Source organism: Spodoptera frugiperda, chromosome 15, assembly GCF_023101765.2.
Source record: "Spodoptera frugiperda isolate SF20-4 chromosome 15, AGI-APGP_CSIRO_Sfru_2.0, whole genome shotgun sequence".
Classification (NCBI taxonomy): Eukaryota; Metazoa; Arthropoda; class Insecta; order Lepidoptera; family Noctuidae; genus Spodoptera; species Spodoptera frugiperda.
The window spans coordinates 1,376,664-1,396,993 of NC_064226.1; the positions used below are offsets into that span (position 1 = coordinate 1,376,664).

At 44.5% G+C, this 20,330-nt stretch overlaps 6 protein-coding genes across 7 annotated transcripts; 3 read left to right on the forward strand and 3 right to left on the reverse strand.

Moving 5' to 3' along the window:
* Positions 1-493: 493 nt before the first annotated feature.
* On the forward strand, positions 494-4,534 carry LOC118278270 (integrator complex subunit 9). Its single transcript, XM_035597482.2, has 6 exons — positions 494-775; positions 852-1,043; positions 2,455-3,318; positions 3,429-3,542; positions 3,617-3,719; positions 3,841-4,534. Exons 1-6 carry the CDS (start codon positions 767-769, stop codon positions 4,500-4,502), a joined length of 1,944 nt encoding a protein of 647 aa, XP_035453375.1. The 5' UTR covers positions 494-766; the 3' UTR covers positions 4,503-4,534.
* Positions 4,535-4,940: 406 nt separating this feature from the next.
* On the reverse strand, positions 4,941-7,536 carry LOC118278292 (leucine carboxyl methyltransferase 1). The gene is made up of 3 exons (XM_035597527.2): positions 7,075-7,536; positions 6,619-6,802; positions 4,941-6,142 (listed from the first exon to the last, which is right to left on the reverse strand). Exons 1-3 carry the CDS (start codon positions 7,291-7,293, stop codon positions 5,589-5,591), a joined length of 957 nt encoding a protein of 318 aa, XP_035453420.1. The 5' UTR covers positions 7,294-7,536; the 3' UTR covers positions 4,941-5,588.
* A 436-nt stretch (positions 7,537-7,972) lies between these two features.
* LOC118278286 (phospholipase ABHD3) lies at positions 7,973-10,466 on the forward strand. The gene is made up of 3 exons (XM_035597515.2): positions 7,973-8,221; positions 8,772-8,941; positions 9,034-10,466. The coding sequence occupies exons 1-3, from the start codon at positions 8,117-8,119 to the stop codon at positions 9,941-9,943; spliced, it is 1,185 nt and encodes a 394-aa protein (XP_035453408.1). The 5' UTR covers positions 7,973-8,116; the 3' UTR covers positions 9,944-10,466.
* A 218-nt stretch (positions 10,467-10,684) lies between these two features.
* On the reverse strand, positions 10,685-12,826 carry LOC118278301 (uncharacterized). The gene is made up of 4 exons (XM_035597538.2): positions 12,407-12,826; positions 12,126-12,328; positions 11,117-11,378; positions 10,685-11,023 (listed from the first exon to the last, which is right to left on the reverse strand). Exons 1-4 carry the CDS (start codon positions 12,480-12,482, stop codon positions 10,788-10,790), a joined length of 777 nt encoding a protein of 258 aa, XP_035453431.2. The 5' UTR covers positions 12,483-12,826; the 3' UTR covers positions 10,685-10,787.
* A 263-nt stretch (positions 12,827-13,089) lies between these two features.
* LOC118278275 (very long-chain specific acyl-CoA dehydrogenase, mitochondrial) lies at positions 13,090-17,699 on the forward strand. Of its 2 annotated transcripts, none has more exons than XM_035597496.2 (6): positions 13,090-13,390; positions 14,353-14,545; positions 15,101-15,438; positions 15,592-15,733; positions 15,855-16,277; positions 16,434-17,699. In XM_035597496.2, exons 1-6 carry the CDS (start codon positions 13,311-13,313, stop codon positions 17,139-17,141), a joined length of 1,884 nt encoding a protein of 627 aa, XP_035453389.1. In that variant the 5' UTR covers positions 13,090-13,310; the 3' UTR covers positions 17,142-17,699. The 2 variants fall into 2 exon arrangements, with proteins under 2 accessions (XP_035453389.1, XP_035453396.1); XM_035597503.2 differs by having other exon boundaries at positions 13,092-13,390; positions 14,356-14,545.
* A 370-nt stretch (positions 17,700-18,069) lies between these two features.
* LOC118275935 (probable malonyl-CoA-acyl carrier protein transacylase, mitochondrial) lies at positions 18,070-20,271 on the reverse strand. The gene is made up of 2 exons (XM_035594082.2): positions 19,651-20,271; positions 18,070-19,199 (listed from the first exon to the last, which is right to left on the reverse strand). Exons 1-2 carry the CDS (start codon positions 20,004-20,006, stop codon positions 18,377-18,379), a joined length of 1,179 nt encoding a protein of 392 aa, XP_035449975.2. The 5' UTR covers positions 20,007-20,271; the 3' UTR covers positions 18,070-18,376.
* Between the last annotated feature and the right edge of the window lie 59 nt (positions 20,272-20,330).

Below are 20,330 nucleotides of genomic sequence, written 5' to 3' on the forward strand. Positions count from 1 at the left end.
ACTTGATCAATCGCTGTACCTAATCAAATATAATAAAGCATTGAGTTAACCAGTAAAATGTGCAAATACAAGGTGCAAAATGTATCTGAACACTTTGTCTACTCTGTCTGAGCAGATGTAGGTGGGTAGATTGACAAAATGTGGTAGCCCCTTTTTACTCTCTAGCTACTACCGCCATCTTTAAGGTAAATGTTGCCATAAGTTTATAAACTGTTTCCATTAGTAATATTTTTTTTATTATTATTAAGATAGTTCGTTAAATTGAAGCTAAATTGACTTTTAAAATATTTCTTACTACTTTCTGAATCGCCCTTTACTAATAGAACCAAAAATAAATCTAAATATTTTTTATGACTAAGACATTTGGGGACTATATTGTAAAATGGTAGAATTATGTATTTTTTGTCATTGACAATAACACAAGACTAAACGTAGTTTATCATTGACAATAACAAACAACTAAACGTTGTCTTCTGTCGTGTAAGAAAAAAACAAACTTGACATTTTGTCATATTTGACAGTTCGACTTCGACGCCGTGTATATTTATTTATTTTCCGAAAAACTTTGACTGAATAAAAAGGAAAATAAAGTTGCTGTTTATAAATACGTGTTGACGAATAAAAATATGTAATCCTCTCATAATAAAATTAACAGCTGAAACTTAATAAGAGTCGAACGATGCCCTAAATATAATAATAATGTTTGATTAGGTTATATTTGGTTAAGTTATTCGTGGATAAAGTAAATGATATATAAATATACAAAATGAAACTGGTAAGTATTTAAAGTCAGTGTAAAAAGTGATGTTTTAAATAGTATAACGCTTCTAAATTGAATTGTTTTGTTCTAGTACTGCCTAAGCAACGATGCGGCCAAACCGTGTTTCGTCCTGTCATTTAAAGAGTTGCTCATTATGCTGGACTGCGGTCTGTCGGCACACTCGGTCCTCAACTTCCTACCGCTGCCACCAGTACCGAGTACACGTCTCGCCTCTCTGCCCAACTACACACCACCACATCTCAATGATCCTCTACTAGAAGGGGTTTGTAATAACTTTTTATTTCTTTACGAAGTATTTGTTAACATCTAATATTACAACTATTAAGATCAAACTAACAATTGTTATATACAACAAACAACTTGATCAAATATTTAAAATTTAAAACAATTTTATATCAGGGTTTCACTCCAGAACATGCTATGGAAACTACATGGATGCTTCCATTGATTGCATTCTTTGAATGAGAACACAACCATCAAAATTTTACAGTTTCCTCATTGCATGTTGCACCCTGACAAAGGAGATTGTCCAAATCTGGCTATTTTTGAACAGGCTGCTCAACAAAAATGTAATTTACCAATAATTTTATTTATATTTTAGTAAATGTCTGACGCTAATAACTTTGTATCAATTTGTACTTAAAAAAAAAATAGATTTTTATTGGTATTTGTTATGATAAGACCAAGTATTTGTAGTAGTTGGCTTTGAATTTGACTTTAGGGCTGCCAATCTGCTGTCAATCTGTTGTGTTTTTCGTCAAAATGACAGATATTATTCGCTTTGTTCTTTTGCATTGTGAGTGTTGAAACTCCAATTTATTGCGTGGGAAAATACAAAGTAGACACATTAGTAGGAAAACATATTTTGTATATATATTATATGAAAATAACACTAAAGGCAGGACAGCCATAAAACATTATTGCTGCAACTGCATGGTGGGTCATAGAACAGTAGGTTGATGTGCACATATAATAACTATTATTTGGTTTTTAAGCTGGGCAAGGTACCAGAAAATTATTAATCCACCCTGCCGAGTTCCTTGACCATATTTTAATTACATATGAATCGGATTAATAATGCAATTTAATAGAAAAAAAATGTTTTATTTCATGCATAATCAGTTTCAATAAAATGTAAAAAAATATCTAAATATAAATCTTGATACAAAAATAAGTTTGTATCTTCATTCTTACTGATATGAACTAATAAATCAAACATATATTATTAGCTGAAGTGCTTGTTCAAAAATAGCCAAAGTCCCATACAAGTTGGTCAATCCCCTTTTCTGTGTTATGTGCCGACATTGGTGCATAAGACACTCAATGGGTAAAGAATGACAATTACAATCACCATTTCATTTGATTAGTTCTCATAATGCTGACTTATTTATTGTTTATTGACTTTATTGTCAAAATCATTTAAAAATTAAATACCTAACTACAATTTGTAATACTTTAAGAAATGAATGTATTTGTTGTGTGTCATAATAAAGTGAATTCTTGAATACTTGTAATTACATTTATAATCAAGTGATTGAATATTACCGCAGTAGATTTACTCCCTTATTAGAAGCATAATAAATATCTGTGTGATATGCCTGACTTGATGTCTTTGTTTATTGTGGAATAAAATATGTGTTGTAGTGTTAAAATATCTGTTAATTTTGTTACAGGAATTAAAAGAATGCTGTGGGCGAGTATTTGTAGACAGTATCCCAGAATTCTGTCCCCCATTAGACAAGGTTGTGGACTTTTCCCAACTGGATGTTATTCTCATCTCCAATTACACATGCATGATGGCACTGCCGTTCATCACCGAGGACACGGGCTTCAAGGGCCAGGTGTATGCCACAGAGCCAACCTTACAAATAGGCCGCTTTTACCTGGAGGAGTTGGCCGAGTGGGTGTCGGGCGGCGCCGGCGGCGCGGGCGGGGCGGGCGCCGCGCGGCGTTGGAAGGAGTTATTGCACGTGCTGCCCGCGCCATTGGCGCTGGCGGCACGGCCGCGCTCGTGGCGCCGACTGTTCTCAGCTGCCGCACTGTCGCGGGCACTGGCGCGCGTCCGCGTCGTAGGCTACGACGAACGCGTGGACGTGTACGGTGCGCTAGACGCCACGGCCGTGAGCTCGGGGTTCTGCCTGGGCTCCGCCAACTGGGTGCTGCGGTCGGCGCATGAGAAGGTAGCGTACGTGAGCGGGTCGTCAACGCTGACGACGCACCCGCGGCCCATCAACCAGGCGGCGCTTCGCGGCGCGGACGTGTTGATACTGGCGGCGCTGACGCAGACGCCGGCGCACAACCCGGACCACATGCTGGGCGACCTGTGCGTGCACGCGACGGTGACGCTGCGCGCGGGCGGCTCGGTGCTGTGTCCGGTGTACCCGTCCGGGGTACTGTACGACCTGCTGGAGTGCCTGTCGGCGCACCTGGACACGGCGGGGCTGGCGGGGGTGCCGCTGTACGTCGTGTCTCCGGTCGCAGACTCCTCCCTCGCCTACAGCAACATCCTCGCCGAGTGGGTCTCGGTCGGCAAACAGGTACAAATTCAAATCATTTATTTAGGGGAACCAATAATTTATACTCTTGGTTGATAGAATCTACTGATAAACCTATAGCGCATTAAACTAAGGTACTAATATCTCTATAGGCTCGTGTGTACCTGCCGGAGGAGCCGTTCCCCCACGCGGCGCTAGTGCGCGCGGGCCGCCTGAAGCACGCGCGCTCCCTGCACGACGACGCCTTCAGTGCAGACTTCCGCCAGGTCAGTGACTCAGTACTTGCACTCCCAGTGGCTAAGTCGTACTATTTTCACAAAGTTGTATGTTTTCTATGCAGCCGTGCGTCGTGTTCTGCGGTCACCCCAGTCTCCGTTTTGGCGCCGCCGTGCACCTTGTTGAATTGTGGGCTTCCAATCCTGCGCATGCCATTATATTTACAGGTTAGTAATTAGGTATAGATACTACATAGGTGACACTAATTATTCGTAACTAATAAATTAGATTTTATACACTACATAGACATCTCTGATATTCTGCAGCGAGGGTATTTTTTCTTCGTAGAGCCTGATTTTCCCTACCTGGATGCATTGGCGCCATTTCAACCGCTCGCCATGAAGGCGTTCCACTGTCCCATCGACACCTCGCTGAACTACTCCCAGGCCAACAAGCTGGTGCGAGAGTTGCGGCCGCGCGAGCTCGCTCTGCCCGAGCAGTATGCGGCAGCCCCCGGGGGCGCCGCCCCCCGCCCACACATCGCGGCCGACGTGCCCACCGTCCTACTGCGCCGCGGTGCCGCGCGCGCGCTCGGCGCTCGGCGCTCCATGGCGCGAGCCACGCTCAGCGGCGCCCTGGCAGCACGCGTGGCGCCCCGCGACGTTCGCGCCGGACTACGCGCGGCGCCGCTACAGGCCGCGCTGCGCGTGCGCGACCGGCGCGTGTCGCTGGACGTGGCGCCGCCGGCCGCGCCGGGCGCCCCGCGGCCGCAGGCGCCGCGCCTGGACTGCTCGGCGCCGGACGTGGACGCGCTGGTGCACGCGCTGGGCCGCGAGGGCATGCCGGACGCGCGCGTGGAGCGCAGCGCGGACGGCTGCATCCTGCACCTGCCGCGCCACGACACGCTGGTGCACGTGGAGCGGCACGCCACGCACGTGTTCTGCCAGGGGGACGCGGCCGTGCGCCAGGCGCTGCGCCGCGCCATCACGTCCTGCCTGCCGCACGTCTGACCGCCCTCCTTCCATTACATCGTACTCCATTACTACTGTTCTCTTTATTTCTTCACCCTCTTACCCCTAAATCTGCCATGACGTGCCAACTCTGTTGTCGTCGCGCAACCAAACTCATGTCTGCCTTGGCTTGTCTGTAAATGACTTGCACTCGTTGATTTTTTATTTAATTACTCATTTTCTATTGGATTGAGATTCGACCGCGGGATAAAATTGTTATCCGTAAGTTTATGGAGATATCGAGGGTTTCATTTGTGAAATTCTTAACTTTAATTTATTCGTAGCTGTCGTACGTATCGCCTACATGATTTACAGAAAGACATACAAAAAATAATGAATTTTTGGTATCTGCAAGATAGAAACTAAAAACGACGAGTCCTCCATCCTATAATATTTTTCAATAAGTAATTTTAAATAGGTAGGTAAATTAAAACAATGTTGGGCGCAAATGTGTTTTATTTGCTTACGCTAAACAATACGAAATTTAGCAATACAAAACTATTGTATTGTTTTGGAATAAAATTGCACATTTTTATAATAATAATATAGTGATGTGGTATTGCACATATTTTATATGCAACAAAAAGTTAATCTATTAATATTTACACACAATTACGACGTATCCAACATGGAGTAACCAGATCGTTAAATTAACCATACGGATCGGAGCCGTCGGGATATAGCAAACCCTCGACCGCAGTGACAGCATGGACTGCAAGCATCGATCTGGTCACACCAATAGTTGATATGCCAAGGCAAATTATAAAATAGGGATACATCACAGGGAAAGATTCATCACAATAAAAATATAATCTGGTTAATAGAAATATCGTGCTACGAGTTGAGTAACGCGTCCAGTAAACAAACAAATTATTATGTACGTGTTGTTACGACGCAGAGTCCTCGTTGCAGAAATACATAATAATATTTATCATAATTTAATGCGTAATAAGATCGAGTGGTCTTCTAATCGATACCGACTATCATCTATACAACAATGCAGTTATTTACCAACGCACAAACCGCACGCTTAAAAACGTTACACAAAACATCGAAACGAATCGGAAATAAGTAGGGCGCAGCCGTCTACGCGTTGAGGTCCATGTCGGCGAAGATGTCCCCGCGCGTGGCCACGCACAGCGCGTAGTGCGAGTTGAGCTGCAGCAAGAGTTCCCGCTCGTCCAGCATCTCCAGCGCCTCCACGCGCGCGCGGTCCTCCTCGGGGAACGAGCGCCACACGGCCTCCATGTCCCAGGCGCGCGCCGCGTCGAAGCCCAGCGCGGCCAGGCGCTCCGCCTGCGCCGCCGGCGACCCCGCCAGCCGCGCGCCCGCCACCACGCAGCCGCGCGCCGACAGGTTGCGCACCATCACCTCCCCGAACTTGTCGCCCAGGTTGCACTGCTCGTACACCAGCAGCGCGCAGCGCGGGAAGGCGGCCGCCAGGTGGCGCAGCAGCGCGTCGGCGGCGTCGGGGCGCAGGTACACCAGCACGCACTCCGCCAGCACCAGCGCGGGCGCGTGCGGCCCCGCGCCCGCCGCCGCCAGCTTGCGCCGCACCTCGGCCAGGCAGCGCAGGTCGCAGCCCAGCAGGTGGTACCCGTCCGAGTGCAGGTCGCCCTCACGGATCATCACCTCGCCATCTGTGCTCATCAATCAATTATTTATTGGTCTTCAAAAATAACAAACAATTTTAGGTCTATTCTATTGGATCCCTTGGATCCCTCATCATGAACAGGGTTACAGATTATAAGATCACTACAAAAGGTGCTAACAGACTTTCCTAAATTCAATTACTCAATCTAACCCCAGCATGACTGAATATTCAGTGGTTTCACCTGGCACTTTACCTTGAAAGCATTGATCCTTCACTTGAATCTCCACTTACCTACATGTCAGATTCCTATTAGATTACAAGTACATAAAATACTTAATGTCAAACTAATTATTCCCAATCAGATATAATATAACTTAAAATTACAACATACTAACCTAAAAATCCTACTTTCAAGTTATTTCATCTATCGAGTCTTATGCGCATTGGTGCATAACACAGTATATTTCCCAAGGTCAAACATGCGATGGGTTTAATTAGTAAAATATTAATGTTTTTGTTTACCTTCATTTGCTATTTTCTGAAGCAATTGTTTATTTCGTTTGATAATGTGACATTTTTTTGATGTAACTGCTGGGAAGTCCAGTTCAATAAAGTTGCCCACTGCCTGTGTTGTGTCCTTGAGGCGCCAGTATAATGTATCAAAACCACAGCCCAAATTGATGATCTGACATTTGGTGCCACAGCGCTGGAATTACACAACATTTCATTAAAGCCATCTTCATTACTTTACTTGCTACCATCAGTACCAAAATCACAATTTCACAATAATCCTGACAGTGTCATAAAGGTGCTGAAGTCTACAGTTAGCTCAACCTGATTGCTACAGTCCAGTCATTAAACGAAATATTAACTAATAACATTGAGCAAATACATTTAGGTCTTAAAAGACGCAATTAACTTTAGATCTCATATGTTAGAAAGTATACTACTCTATTACTGTGAGAGAAAGCCGCTAACCTCTAAGAATTGATGAATAAATATTTCCATGGCTCTGACTCGCGCATAATACCCGCGATTTATCTCCGGGGCTTTGCGGTCAACATGCCGTACAAAATACGAAATGTAATCATCTTTCCAGTAACCGAGTTCCACGGCGCATCGCTTGCACTCTGTAGCGTCCGTGTTCGTCGCAATTATTGCCTCGTCCTCTGCCGTCCAAGATTTAATGTTTTCCATTTTTTTAATACTTTAAACGAAGCTGAAAATTATGTAATGACCTTGTACTACGTTCATTACAAACTCCCTACAGCAGTAATGGAAACCACTCTTTAAAACCAGTAAGTTTCTAGATTCAAGACAATGTTATTTTCAGTCTATCATCTTATCATAAATATTGATAATACTGATGGGTGTATGTAGAACTGATTCTGCTGACAAAATCCACAAATAACAATTTGACACTGACACTTACACTTTTACAGACAGTCAATGTGGCATAGACTATACATTTCGATTCAAAAAGTATAGAAAAAAGTTTGAGATTGATTTCATACTCGACTTCTCTCTATCGTAGTGGTTTAAGACCTGAATGTTTTAATTAATATATGTGTTTAAAAGTAAGTTGAAAGAATATTGTTAACCAAACTCGGAAATTGCATTCCCAACACAACAACTAAGTCAAATAATTTTTTTTTAGATTTAGTAGGGATTTTCAGGATATTGCTTCCAATTACTACATTATTATGACATTCCTTTTTATCCACCCTTTAACAGTCCGACAGAAGAGTCAATTTCGGAGTATGTATAGGGCCATAAGCATTAGTTATGGCCATGGTACTACGTTATTAAACATGAATGAGTAAACTAAACGAATATCAACAGTTCATTGCTGTCAGTCCAAGGTACATGTCCGACTGTCAGTCGTTTTGATGTGTGTCAAACTGTCATCTGTGTCCAACTGTCCACTGTCCAAATGTATCAATACCAAAAAAACACAGTTTAAGTGGAACTATAATTTTTATTTTATTTTATATTTATTTTACATTATCTTACTGTAATCATGTTGGGTATTTTTATGTACATATTTGAGTTAAAAAAAGAACTGCTAGTTGGTTTTTCGTTATCAATATTGTATATAACCTATTATCTAGTGGAAGTGGTCAAGGTAAAACACTGAACAGTTACTCATACAGGCGTCATTACCTCATTGTATCTCAGCTACATTAGTAACATGTTAGCCATTTTGAGCTACGCGCTAGATATGTCCAGGAACCACTGCATTACACTCCAAATCTACATCTATTTACTGCTCAGCTGATTTATCCAATATTGATTTTATATTTGATATTTATATAATTATGATGTGAGAAGACTCCATAAATAATGTAATCAACAGTCTACTTCTCTCCATAGAAATAATTATCAATATAAACATATAACATGCTCTTTACTTATATCTTAAACAAGACAGTAATTTTATATATCATCAGCTGGAAGACATCTACAGCTGATCAAAGGTCACCTAATCCTCCATTATCAAATATTTATTATAGTGTGTAATTCTTATCTAATTTGTGTTCCAATCTTTCCTTAACCGGATGGTTATGGTGAACCGGATGGTTATGGTGGTTAGAAAGTAATAGAATAGAAATAAGTAAATAAAAAATATCTGCTATACCAATGTACATTAAAATTTTTTAAATTTATTGTTACAGAAGCCTATACTGATATGCCAAGAAGGAGATTTTCGCCAGTTCCTAGAAGAGAATGTGCCACTACTGAGTGAGCACTATTGGCCGACACCATGGTGTGTTGAGTCACGACTACAGACTGTTCTTGGGTCTCTATTGCGGTCTCGTCTTTTGCCGCCTGTGAAGTATCACCGGTATAGTTTTTTTTACTTTGTTATATAAGATTGGCACTGACACTAGCATAGCGGCTATATAATTATATTATGAGAATTTTATTGTATTTCAGAGAGGTGCTGCAATTGTCTGATGGTGGGCAAGTGGCCCTCGACTGGGTTCGGCACGAGGCGGGGCCCGCACGCGCGGTCCTGCTGGTACTGCCGGGGCTCACGGGCAGCGCCGACGCAGACTACGTGCGCTGCCTGGCCGCCGCCGCGTCTGCTCTGCGAGCGCACTGCGTCGTCTTCAACAACCGCGGCCTGGGCGGCCTGCCGCTGACTACGCCACGCCTGTACTGCGCCGTCAGCCACTCCGACCTGGCTGAGGTTGTACGTGCCGTACGCTCGGCCACCGGAGACATTCCGCTGCTGGCGGCAGGCGTGTCGCTGGGTGGCCTCATCCTGGGCCACTACCTGGCCGAGCACGGTGAGCGGGCCGGCGTGCACGCGGCGCTGGCGGTGTCGTCCCCATTGGACGTGGAGAAGGGCTCGGAATCCATGGAGCGTGCCCCGCTGAACGCGTTGCTATCGTATCACATGGCGCGCAACCTGCGCCGCACCCTGCACGCGCACGAGCGCCTGCGTGCCGCGCCCTGCGATTGGAGCGGAGTGGAGCGCGCGCGCTCCGTGCGGGAGTTCGACGCAGCCTTCACGACGAAGCACTTCGGTTTCGGGTCAGTGGACGCGTACTACCGCGCGGCCACGCTGCGCGACAAGCTGGCGGCGGTGCGCGTGCCGCTGCTGTGCCTGTGCGCGGCGGACGACCCGTTCCAGCCGCTGGGCGCCATCCCCGTGGCCGAGGCGGAGGCGGCGCGCAGCGTGGCGCTGCTGGTGACGGCGCGCGGCGGACACATCGGGTTCCTGGAGGGCTGGTGGCCGGCGCGGGGCGCGCGCGACCAGTACATCGCGCGGCTGGCGGCGCAGTACTTCGCAGGGCTGCTACGACGCCGCGAGCTGCTGCATGCCGCGCCCGATTGCTGACGGCCCGCGCGGGGCTAGCCCGGGCCCCGACTGCGGCCAGGGCACGGGACTAGCCCGGGCCCCGGCTGTCGACAGGTCACGGAGCTGGCCACGACCTAACGTTACTCTACGCACACTATGTGCGTTGTGAGCTTTGCCTTAATATTTTTTAACAAAGACTTACTTTGTTAAGACTCACGCAAATATTTGTGTAAAAGCGTAGCTTTTTACACTGACAGCTACATATCGTAAGTTAATTTAGTACACTGTGATTTACTAACCATAGCATATTTTTAATTTAATATAGTTATATTGGATTACTAAGGTTGCATAATTATTACTAATGACAACGACAAACGCGCGTGTTGTAATGTTATCTAATTCTACGCACGATTTAGACGAATCTTTTTCGTGATTATGGGCCTTAATAGTTGTTAGTACATCCGTCGCGAGCGATGCGTTCGAGAGATATAGTATTATTATACATGTTACATTTGTTGCATTTCAGATAATTTATATTAATTATTATATTATTATTTAAGCAGTTGGTGTTGTTTATTCATAACCCTAAACAAAAAATACATTTTCTTGTGTTTGCTGACGAAATATTTCTTTCTTCCCGCCACTTTCATGCAGTCTCAACAGTTATAATAATAAAATTAATGTTTAAACAGAGGCAGGAACACTGTATGTATGTGCATGATGTTTTTAGTTTCCTACATTAATGAAGATGATTGAAATGACTAAAGTTAAAAGACAATATCAGATAATATAAAATTATATTATAGTATGTACATACATAGCGATGACAGCGCCTATGTTCAAATCAAGTAGACGATAATAAGTATGGTGAAGTGAGACGAGTTCAGCAGGAGTCCATGTCGTAGCCGAGTGCCCGGCAGAAGGCTTGCACCAGCGCCTCGGCGTGGTCGAGTCGCTCCGTGCCGCCCCCCGCGGGCGCGGGCCGCGTGTCGGCCGCCGCCCCCAGCGACCCCAGCGCTGCCGCGAACGCCTCCGCCTGCTCCACGGCGCGCAGCTCCTCCGCTTCAGAGTCCGACTCGTCCGACCCGCCTGAGCTTGACCACGAGTCTGATGATAGCACTGGAACGAAATAACAAAAAGATAGATCAGAATTGAAATCGATTACAAAAGCAAGTACCTACTTATTTAGAATAAGGAAGAATGGGAACTGACATGGGGGTAGGCGGGCCGCGCGGCCCTCTCGTTGCATTCCGGGCCACACGTGCGCCTGCAGCGCGTCCCGTGCGCGCTCGGGTCCGTCATCGGGCGGCGCGCCGCGCCACGCTAAGAGCTCGGCGCGCTGCGCGGCGCTCCAGGCGGCCAGCGCGCCGCCGGGGTCGGCGTCGCAGTCCGCCAGCACGAGGCGCACGGCGGCCCGCCGCCACGCCCCGCCGGCGCCCGCAGCTCTCCGACACCACACACTATCATCCTCTAACTGTATGGACAAAAGACAATACACTTAATACCTGTTTTTTCCAAATTCCTGGTTAGGTTCGGTATATGATTATAAATTATTGGTTTGCTTTGCATACTACACTTTTCTGTAAAAGCACTGTTTTAGCAGGCTGGGCACAAAGTCTACTGTTTTTCACAGCACTGACTATGTCAGTGTATGTGAGTATATAAATTCGGGTTATTATTAAAAAAATAAAGCTAATGTTGTGTACAAAAAACTAGCTAGTTGGAGCAAGTTTGTGTATGAGAGACTACTGATCTTTTTACATAGTATGTTTATAATTTTTTTTTTTCAGTTCAACTAACTGTCAATAGTTCGGCCAAGAAAACAATATCTTACTATACCATACTAGCTTTTTTTGTTGTATAAAATTATTATAAATCAACTGTATATTTTGTGAATTTTGTAATCTTTGTCCGAAGTACATATTTGTTTTAGTCAGATTTATTTTTAAATTATTATAATTCAACCATGAGATTATAGACGTCAGAAAGTGATTAATGTCTGAATTATAATGGCCAATGTCCTTACATGTATGTATTCAAATAAAGTAAAAACTATAAATTATTAGCTTTTTATATAATAGCTATAAATATAATTTTAGGTACAACATTCTAACTGATATCACAAACTAACTAGTGAATAGCAATAAGATTACATTATTTGGAACTTACAACTAGCAAAAAGTTATAAATATGTAAACTTGATCACATGTAAGTAACATACCTCGTCCTCAGTAAGGTGAATGATGTATGCTTCTATACTCTCAGGGCTGACACCTTGTCCACTGCTGTTGTCCAGCTGCCCATTGTCTGGCAATATGTGAACTCTCACATTTGCTGTGTAATATTTATTTACCAATTTCCATACACGATCACCAGATTGTCCATCTTGGATGTATGTGTCTGTTACATCGTTGTCTATTAATTCTGAAATTAATTACATAAAATGATTGCCTCCAATTCTGTTTAAAATCTCTATTGTTTTCTATCAGTGTACTTACGAACCAGAAACAAGAGCCTTAGCAGCCGCCTCTTCTAAACTGCTGATCAAAATCACAGGTAATGATCCTAATGTTGACATTGTGACTGATAGTAAAATTATTTACTAGTCAAAGCAGTTCACATCTAAATAAAATTAGCCTTTACGAATACTAGTATTATTTTAAGATGTAATGTAATAATACGTTAGTGGTCCTAATAAATTAAATGTATTTTTATCGTTAGGCCAAAGGTTTACGAATCAATTAATTCACTTTGCACTACTTTCATTCTGCCAGTAATGTAGTAAAAATATTACACCTAAACTACTAGTTTCTCTTGAATTAAATAACGATGGAATGTATTTTTTTCTGGATTTTGAGCTACGACTACGACGATCCTACGTTTTTGTCGTCGTTGTTGACATCTCTTTGACGTTTTTGACATTTTTAGGACGACACTTGGTTCACCATAGATGATATAGATCAAAAGGATTTAAGATTATGGTTTTTTTTCATTACTTGTCGACATATAATGATGATCAAAACCTGAATTTATCAATGGCTTGATCTAAATTAGTGTAATGATGATAAAACATTTGCCAACAAAACGTTAATTATTCGATATGATGATGATTAGACTTAATAGGCTAGTATTCAGTTATCTTTAGTCGATGTTTGATCTACAATTCCACATACGTCAATTAAGACTAACGTCAAAGCTAGACAGGCAGACGTAGAGGCATTTTTTTATATCATTCATATTTTTGTAGGTCCTATTAGTGTTTTCTGTTTTGAATTAGCAATTTTGTTTTTTATTTTTATTAATTTATTTTCGAGCAGTTTTTTACTATAATGTACTATTGATATTCTAGATAATATAAATACTTGTTCATTATTGTATAAAATTAATTTTAATAAATAACTTTAAAATGAAAGGTGCAAAGTTGTTAACGTGTGCTAACCGCTGCATAGCAGGGAAAACACCTCAGCTACCTTTGCCTGTGCACAGGTATGTACTGGAAAACCTAAAAACACGTAATAACCCTTACAATGTTGTTAAAATTTGGGTATAACTAACCATGGCCTTGTTGTTCCATAGTCCACGGTCATGTGGACTTTGTACCTCAACCTCATTATTAATAGACAGCTGACATAGTTATTTAAAACATTATCTCTGATTAAGGTCAACATTTACACTTGTAAATATATCTAATAGGGATTAAATTCTAATTAATACTGATAATAATGTACAGTGGAATATAATACTGATATTTGACTGAATATCTTTATTTTTGCTGTTTATTGCTTAAATTTATTCAATTACTAATTTGGATGTGCCCATATTTGTATGATTTAATATAAATCTGTTGTTCACTGATGTTTATGCAGTATGCACTCTAAAACTTAGTGTGTTTGTTTCTAGTATTGTAAATTCTAGAATTAAAGAAAATTTTTACAAAAATGTAAATAGTTTTCTTGTCAACTTGAACTACACAATATAAACGAAATTTCTTTGGCATTCTCTGTATATTGTGTAAGTGGGTCATTTTAGTACTCAGAGGTTATTTTTGTTTTGTTTGTAACTTGTGAAAGTCTAATTTTGAGACACTTTCAAAGTAAAGAAAACAGAATGATTATTCAGTTTATTGAGGTTACTGGCTCCAAATTCAATAGCTTCTTATAAGATTAATAAGAATGGCATCGCATAAAAATCATATCTTATAATACAAAATTTATTTGAAGTGGGTAGATAAAGGTAAATGTGTGTTATTGTAATGCCTAGTTTTTGCCAGTGGCATTTTAAACTTTATGTTCTTGGCACAGAGTCTATTCTCATACATGAGGGATAAATTCTAGATTACTACTAAGGATAGGATGTAATTTATTTAATTTCAATAAACATAGCAGTATTAAAATCATTAAAAATTTCAGTGAATATAAACAATAAAAAAAGGTTTGTAAACTTATTAGCAGATGGCTGGCCACGGAAGCGTCTCCCGCCGAAAAGCGCGGCGCGGCACGCCAGAGTGCGTCGTTCACACTAAACCTGTTCCGCGGCCGCCTGGAGACCGCGCAGGTGTTCCCCTACCCTGAACCCTTGGCCGATGACCAGCGCCAAATGCTGCAGGAGCTCGTGCCACCTGTAGAAAAGTTCTTCCAAGAGGTAACTAGAATTTCTTTAATAGTCGTCGTAACTTTATCGTAAAGAATCAAGTTGAAGGTACTTTAATGAATAAACACTAGGTGGGAGTTAGGCTGCTTGGTTTCAATACCTAACTTCTCTAAAATAATGCCCTTAAAACGATATGCACCTCTAAAGGGAATGACCTTCGCCTGCACCTCACACCTATGTATAGGTACTTTCTTATAAATGTTGTTAGTCTATCAATCACTTCTCTTGGCAATAGTTCACTTCACGTGCTTTAAGCGCCGTGCAAATATCACGTGGCTAGAGTTTGAAGTCGGCACTATTATTACGACGGTTGCTAAGTCATGAATTTAATTAAATTAATAAACTAGCAACTTTATATTATTTATTTATTTATAGCCTTTTTATTCGGACATGAAAAAAAATATCTTAAGCTATCAGTGCGTTCTTCCTCCACTTCTGTGTGTCCGTTTGCCAGGTGGCAAAGGCCTCCTCCAATCTTCTCCATTCTGGCCTTTCTATGGTCATTTATTATTTTGTATATTATATAAATATTATTTTCGTTTGCAGGTAAATGATCCCGCAAAGAACGACACAGATTCGAAAATTGAAGACAACACAGTATCGGGGCTGTGGGACCTGGGAGCGTTCGGTCTGCAGGTGCCGGCGGATTTCGGCGGACTCGGGCTGTCCAACACGCAGTACGCGCGCCTCGTGGAGGTGGTGGGCGCGCACGACCTGGGCGTGGGCATCACGCTCGGTGCGCACCAGTCCATCGGCTTCAAGGGCATCCTGCTGTTCGGCAACCCCGAGCAGAAGGCCAAGTACCTGCCGCGAGTCACCGGCGGGGAGTACGCTGCCTTCTGTCTCACTGAGCCCTCCTCTGGCTCCGACGCTGGCTCCATCAAGTATGAACCGCGTATTCTACTTTCTCACTAACTAGCCTTATAGTCTATGCTTGCTTGAATATTTGATAAGTAACTTGAAGTGACTATAATATTTTTTTATGGCAATAACTCCATAACAAAGAAACGAAGTAGTAAGATGTGAACTTCCGACAGGTCGCGCGCCGTGCTGTCTCCCGACGGCAAGCACTTCATCCTCAATGGCTCCAAAATCTGGATCAGCAACGGAGGCATCGCCGAAATCATGACTGTCTTTGCGCAGACACCCATCGAGAAGGATGGAAAGACTGTTGATAAGGTACACTCCAAAATATTTTAATAACAGCGCTAGCTAGTAATTAAACTCCTTTTTAGATTCTTTTATATTCATTGTTATGTATTTCGTGAGTGTATGCGACTAGTAACATGTTATGGTACAGGTGACGGCGTTCATCGTGGAGCGATCCTTCGGCGGAGTGTCGTCCGGTCCGCCCGAGAACAAGATGGGCATCAAGTGCTCCAACACCACCGAGGTGTACTACGAGGACGTCAAGATCCCCATCGAGAACGTACTGGGCGGCATCGGCAACGGGTTCAAGGTGGCCATGAACATCCTCAACAACGGTCGCTTCGGTATGGCGGCCGCCCTCGCCGGCACGCAGCGCTCCGCCCTGCGCCAGGCGGCCGAGCACGCCGCCACGCGCGTACAGTTCGGGAAGAAACTCTCGGAGTTCGGCACCATTCAGGAGAAACTGGCGCGCATGGCCATGCTACAGTACACCACCGAGTCCCTGGCCTACATGGTCAGCGGCAACATGGACACCGGAGCCACGGACTACCATCTCGAAGCTGCCATCTCCAAGGTAAGGGAGTGCTGCGCCTTGTCGGCCTCGCTCTCGTATCTAGCTTTTTGTTTTGATTCATTTAATATTTCCTCTAAATAAAAAGTCATTTAAAACCTTCCACATTAAATGTATGTACAAGAATAAGAAGAATACAAATTATTGTCTGTGCTTTAGGTCTTCGCGTCGGACTCAGCGTGGACAGTAGTGGATGAAGCTATCCAGATTCTGGGTGGTATGGGATTCATGAAGGCCACCGGGTTGGAGCGAGTGCTGCGTGATCTGCGTATCTTCCGCATCTTCGAAGGCACCAACGACATCCTGCGCTTGTTCGTGGCGCTGACCGGCATCCAATTCGCGGGCTCGCACCTGCAGGAGCTGCAGCGCGCCTTCAAGAACCCCACGGCACACTTGGGACTCATCTTCAGCGAGGCCGGACGTCGTGCCGCGGGGGCCGTGGGCCTGGCGCGCGGGCCCGACCTAGCGCCGCACGTGGCGCCCGAGCTGCGGTCGCTGGCGTCCGAGCTGGGCCGCTGCGTCATGGAGCACGGCCGCACCGTGGAGGCCGCGCTGGTGCGCCACGGCCGCGGCATCGTGGACGAGCAGTTCATCCTCAACCGCCTGGCCAGCTCCGCCATCGACGCGTACACGGCGGCGGCCGTGATGTCGCGCGCGTCCCGCGCCGCTCGCCTGCGCCTGGCGTCGGCGCCGCACGAGCTGAAGCTGGCGGAGGCGTGGGTGGAGGAGGCGGTGACGCGCATGCCGGTGTCGCTGGCGGCGACGCGCGACCCGCGCTCGCAGCGCCAGTTCGCGCGGCTGGCCGAGCTGGGCGGCGCCGTGGCGGCCGCGGGCGGCCAGCCCACCCCCAACCCGCTCAATCTGTGATCGTGCGATCTGAACGTCTCGGTGTTCCTTCATTTTCCGAGTGTGACGAGTTTAGCAAGTATTATATTTAGGTAATTGTTCCAAGATTTAATCTCACGTTCGATCGGCGATTTAATATTTTTCGACTTTGCTATTTTAGTACCAAAATTATGTGACTTTCTAATCACTGACCCCAAAATCAAATAAAACAAAATGTAAATAACTGTACATAGATTAAGTCGAATAGGTGTATTGTTGGTCATAATCATAGCTATAGTAATAAAACAAATAAGGTAAAGTTGTAAATGTGTGCCGTCTGCAGTCTGTTGCCTACTGTCTATTTTCATGTTATTTACGTGAGTAGGCGCCACATTGAAATGTATACCGCCTCAGAGTCAACTAAAGTAACTAACTAAGGTAGCTTATACAAAATATATGGAAAAAAACAACACTTTAGTGACAAGACAAATGAAATAGTCAAAACATGAAAATTGGTTCAACCATTCTTGAATCTTTGATTAATTCATAAAGATATAAAATACATAATTATGCTTAATAAATTATAATTTTAATAAAAGAGTTTGTGTTTTTTTTTTTATATAGCCGACCCCGCGAACTTTCTTTCGCTCTGGAAGTTTTTCGTCGCATATGTTTTTTTTACGAAAGAACCTTCTAACAGTATATGTTACGCATTTACAATATTAGTAGCATAGATAAGCCAGCATTTTATGGAAGGACAAGCAGAGTATGATGGAAATATGGATGGACTGTGTTAGCAGACTTGGCTTAGAAGTTAGTAGTATGTTACGACTAAAGAAATATATATATACGGCGCCGACCCCAGGTAACATTGGGTATGGGTAGGAAAATGGAAAAGGAAGGTAGTGGGTGTGTGGTAAACCATCCTAAGAGTCTCAAGGTGTATCTTTTCTGTTTGCAATAAAAATCCTTGTGTGATTTCGATTACTTCTTACCATATTTATTAAGTGACTATATACAAGAACTAGACATAAACCGTAATTATGGCTAATCCACTAAAAGTGCTTCTTAACAGGCAATATTTTTCTGCCACACAGTGGCTGGCAACATTGCAAGTGTTGCTAAGCAACATTACATTTTCATTGGATGAACTTTTTTAAGTTTTTGGTATTTTCATTCTCTTTCTGCTACAGTTAATGCTTCTATTAACTGTTCCGTTTGGTCCTATAGACGAAATAAGGCCAATCGTGGTGCTATGCTTTTAACTCTCTCACAATTTATGCGTCGATTTGAAGCGAAGAGTCCCAAGCGCGTGCATTAACTTGTCTCAAAGTGGAACGCAGTGCCGCTCCCGGGCCCAGCGTCAACGTCAACGGGAACGCCTCGCCCCGCGGGCGCGCGTACACCGCGTGCAGCGTCTGCTCCCAGCGCACCGGGCGCGACACGTGGCGCGGCAGCTGGCGCCGCACGGCCGCCGCCGAGCGGTACACCGCCGCGTCCACGCACGAGTACACCGCCAGCCGCGGCGCGCGCACCTCTATCGCCCCCAGCGCCTCGCGCAGCGCCGCCTCCGCCGGCGCCATCAGTGGCGTGTGGAAAGCGCCCTCCACGCGCACGCGCGCCGAGCGCCTGATGCCCCACTCGGCACCGTGTTTCTCTATGAAGCGCAAGGCCTCGTCGTCGCCGGCCAGCACCTTGCAGCCCGGGTACAAGTAGTTGGCTACCTGGCAGACTGGCCCTTCCAGGCCGCTCTCTGTGGCGTGTTCGCGCGCGCTGTGCATCGCAGCGGAGAGGCGCGCGTCGGCCGTCAGCCACACGGTGAGCATGCCCCCGGGGCGGGCCGCCGAGGCCGCGCGCATGGCGGCGGCGCGCAGCTCCACGAGCCGCAGCGCACGCTCTAGTGACAAGGCATCTGCGAAGACGAGCGCGGCGATCTCTCCGAGCGAGAAGCCTGCCGCGGCGCGCACGCGTTCCACGGCGGCCGGCCGCTCCTCGCGCACACGCTCGAGTGCCGCTAGTGACGTCACTAACACTGCGGTTTGGCAACGCCGCGCCAGCTCGTCCTCGGGGCCCTCAAGGCACACGCGGGCCACATCCCACCTGTGCCAACAAATGCTCATGTTACCTTAAGCAATGCATAACACATTTGGAACTTGAGTAGAAAAATTTGTAAAGAAATTGATTCCTAAATTCTCAGTATTTTGTGTACCTTGCGGCCTAAAAGAATACCTTACAAATGCCATAACATTGTATGTCATTAACCTTGTACTGCTAGTGAGCAGACTTCAACTATGTATCTGCCAATTTATGAGGCTGATAGTTTGATATAGATATGTCATCATTAAGATATTTTACAGGTAATCAGGTAGGTCCCTCAGCCTTGTAGGCACACATAACATAACTTGTGCTTGTGTTAGTTACCATGGGTTAACTGTTTGTGTACCTATATGGGGATATGGGTAGGCCAATGCAGGTTCTGAAGTTTTATAGGTAGTTCTTTCCAAATAATGAGTTGTTATAGCATAAGTAATTTTTAACTTAGTAAATTTACCCCACAATATTAGATGCTAGCTCGTAAAGTTGTTTAGCAGCTGGAAAGTTTTGTAAAGCACGTCCCATTCCCACTTGCTGCGAGCCCTGACCCGGGAATAATAGGACAGTGGTCTCGCGAGGATCCACCCGTGGCTGCACAGGGTCGGGCTGGCCCTTGATTCGTGCTGGGTACGGTTGGGTAGCCCAACGCATCTCGGGCTCTGCAGCCTCCACTTCAGATTCACCAAATGAACTTGCATCATCTAACAGCCGGCGAAGAGGAGTTTCTTTAGGTGCCTTCGTACATTTTAATCGCGACCTTGCCAACAAGCGAGGAGATACAGCCTCATAAAATGCACTAGTGATACGCTGCATTGTTATTAAGACCTCTTTCTATTGATAAGTATACACACTAAAAACTTAGCAGTTTGGACTTGCTTTCTACAAAGTAAGGTAAAACCTAACACCAAAATGACATTAAGCACAGATCTAAGTTAATTCATGGGTAACTCATATAAGTTTACCCCTTTCATATAAAAAAATGTGTTATTTTCTGCAAAATATATGTACAATTTGAGGTTATACAAAATCCAAACTTTTCAGTAATTCTGTCAAAACATTACAACTGACAGTGTCATCTGTCATTTTGGAGATTTTGACATTTGACTTGACTTTTATTTAACCATAGACTAGATAGAC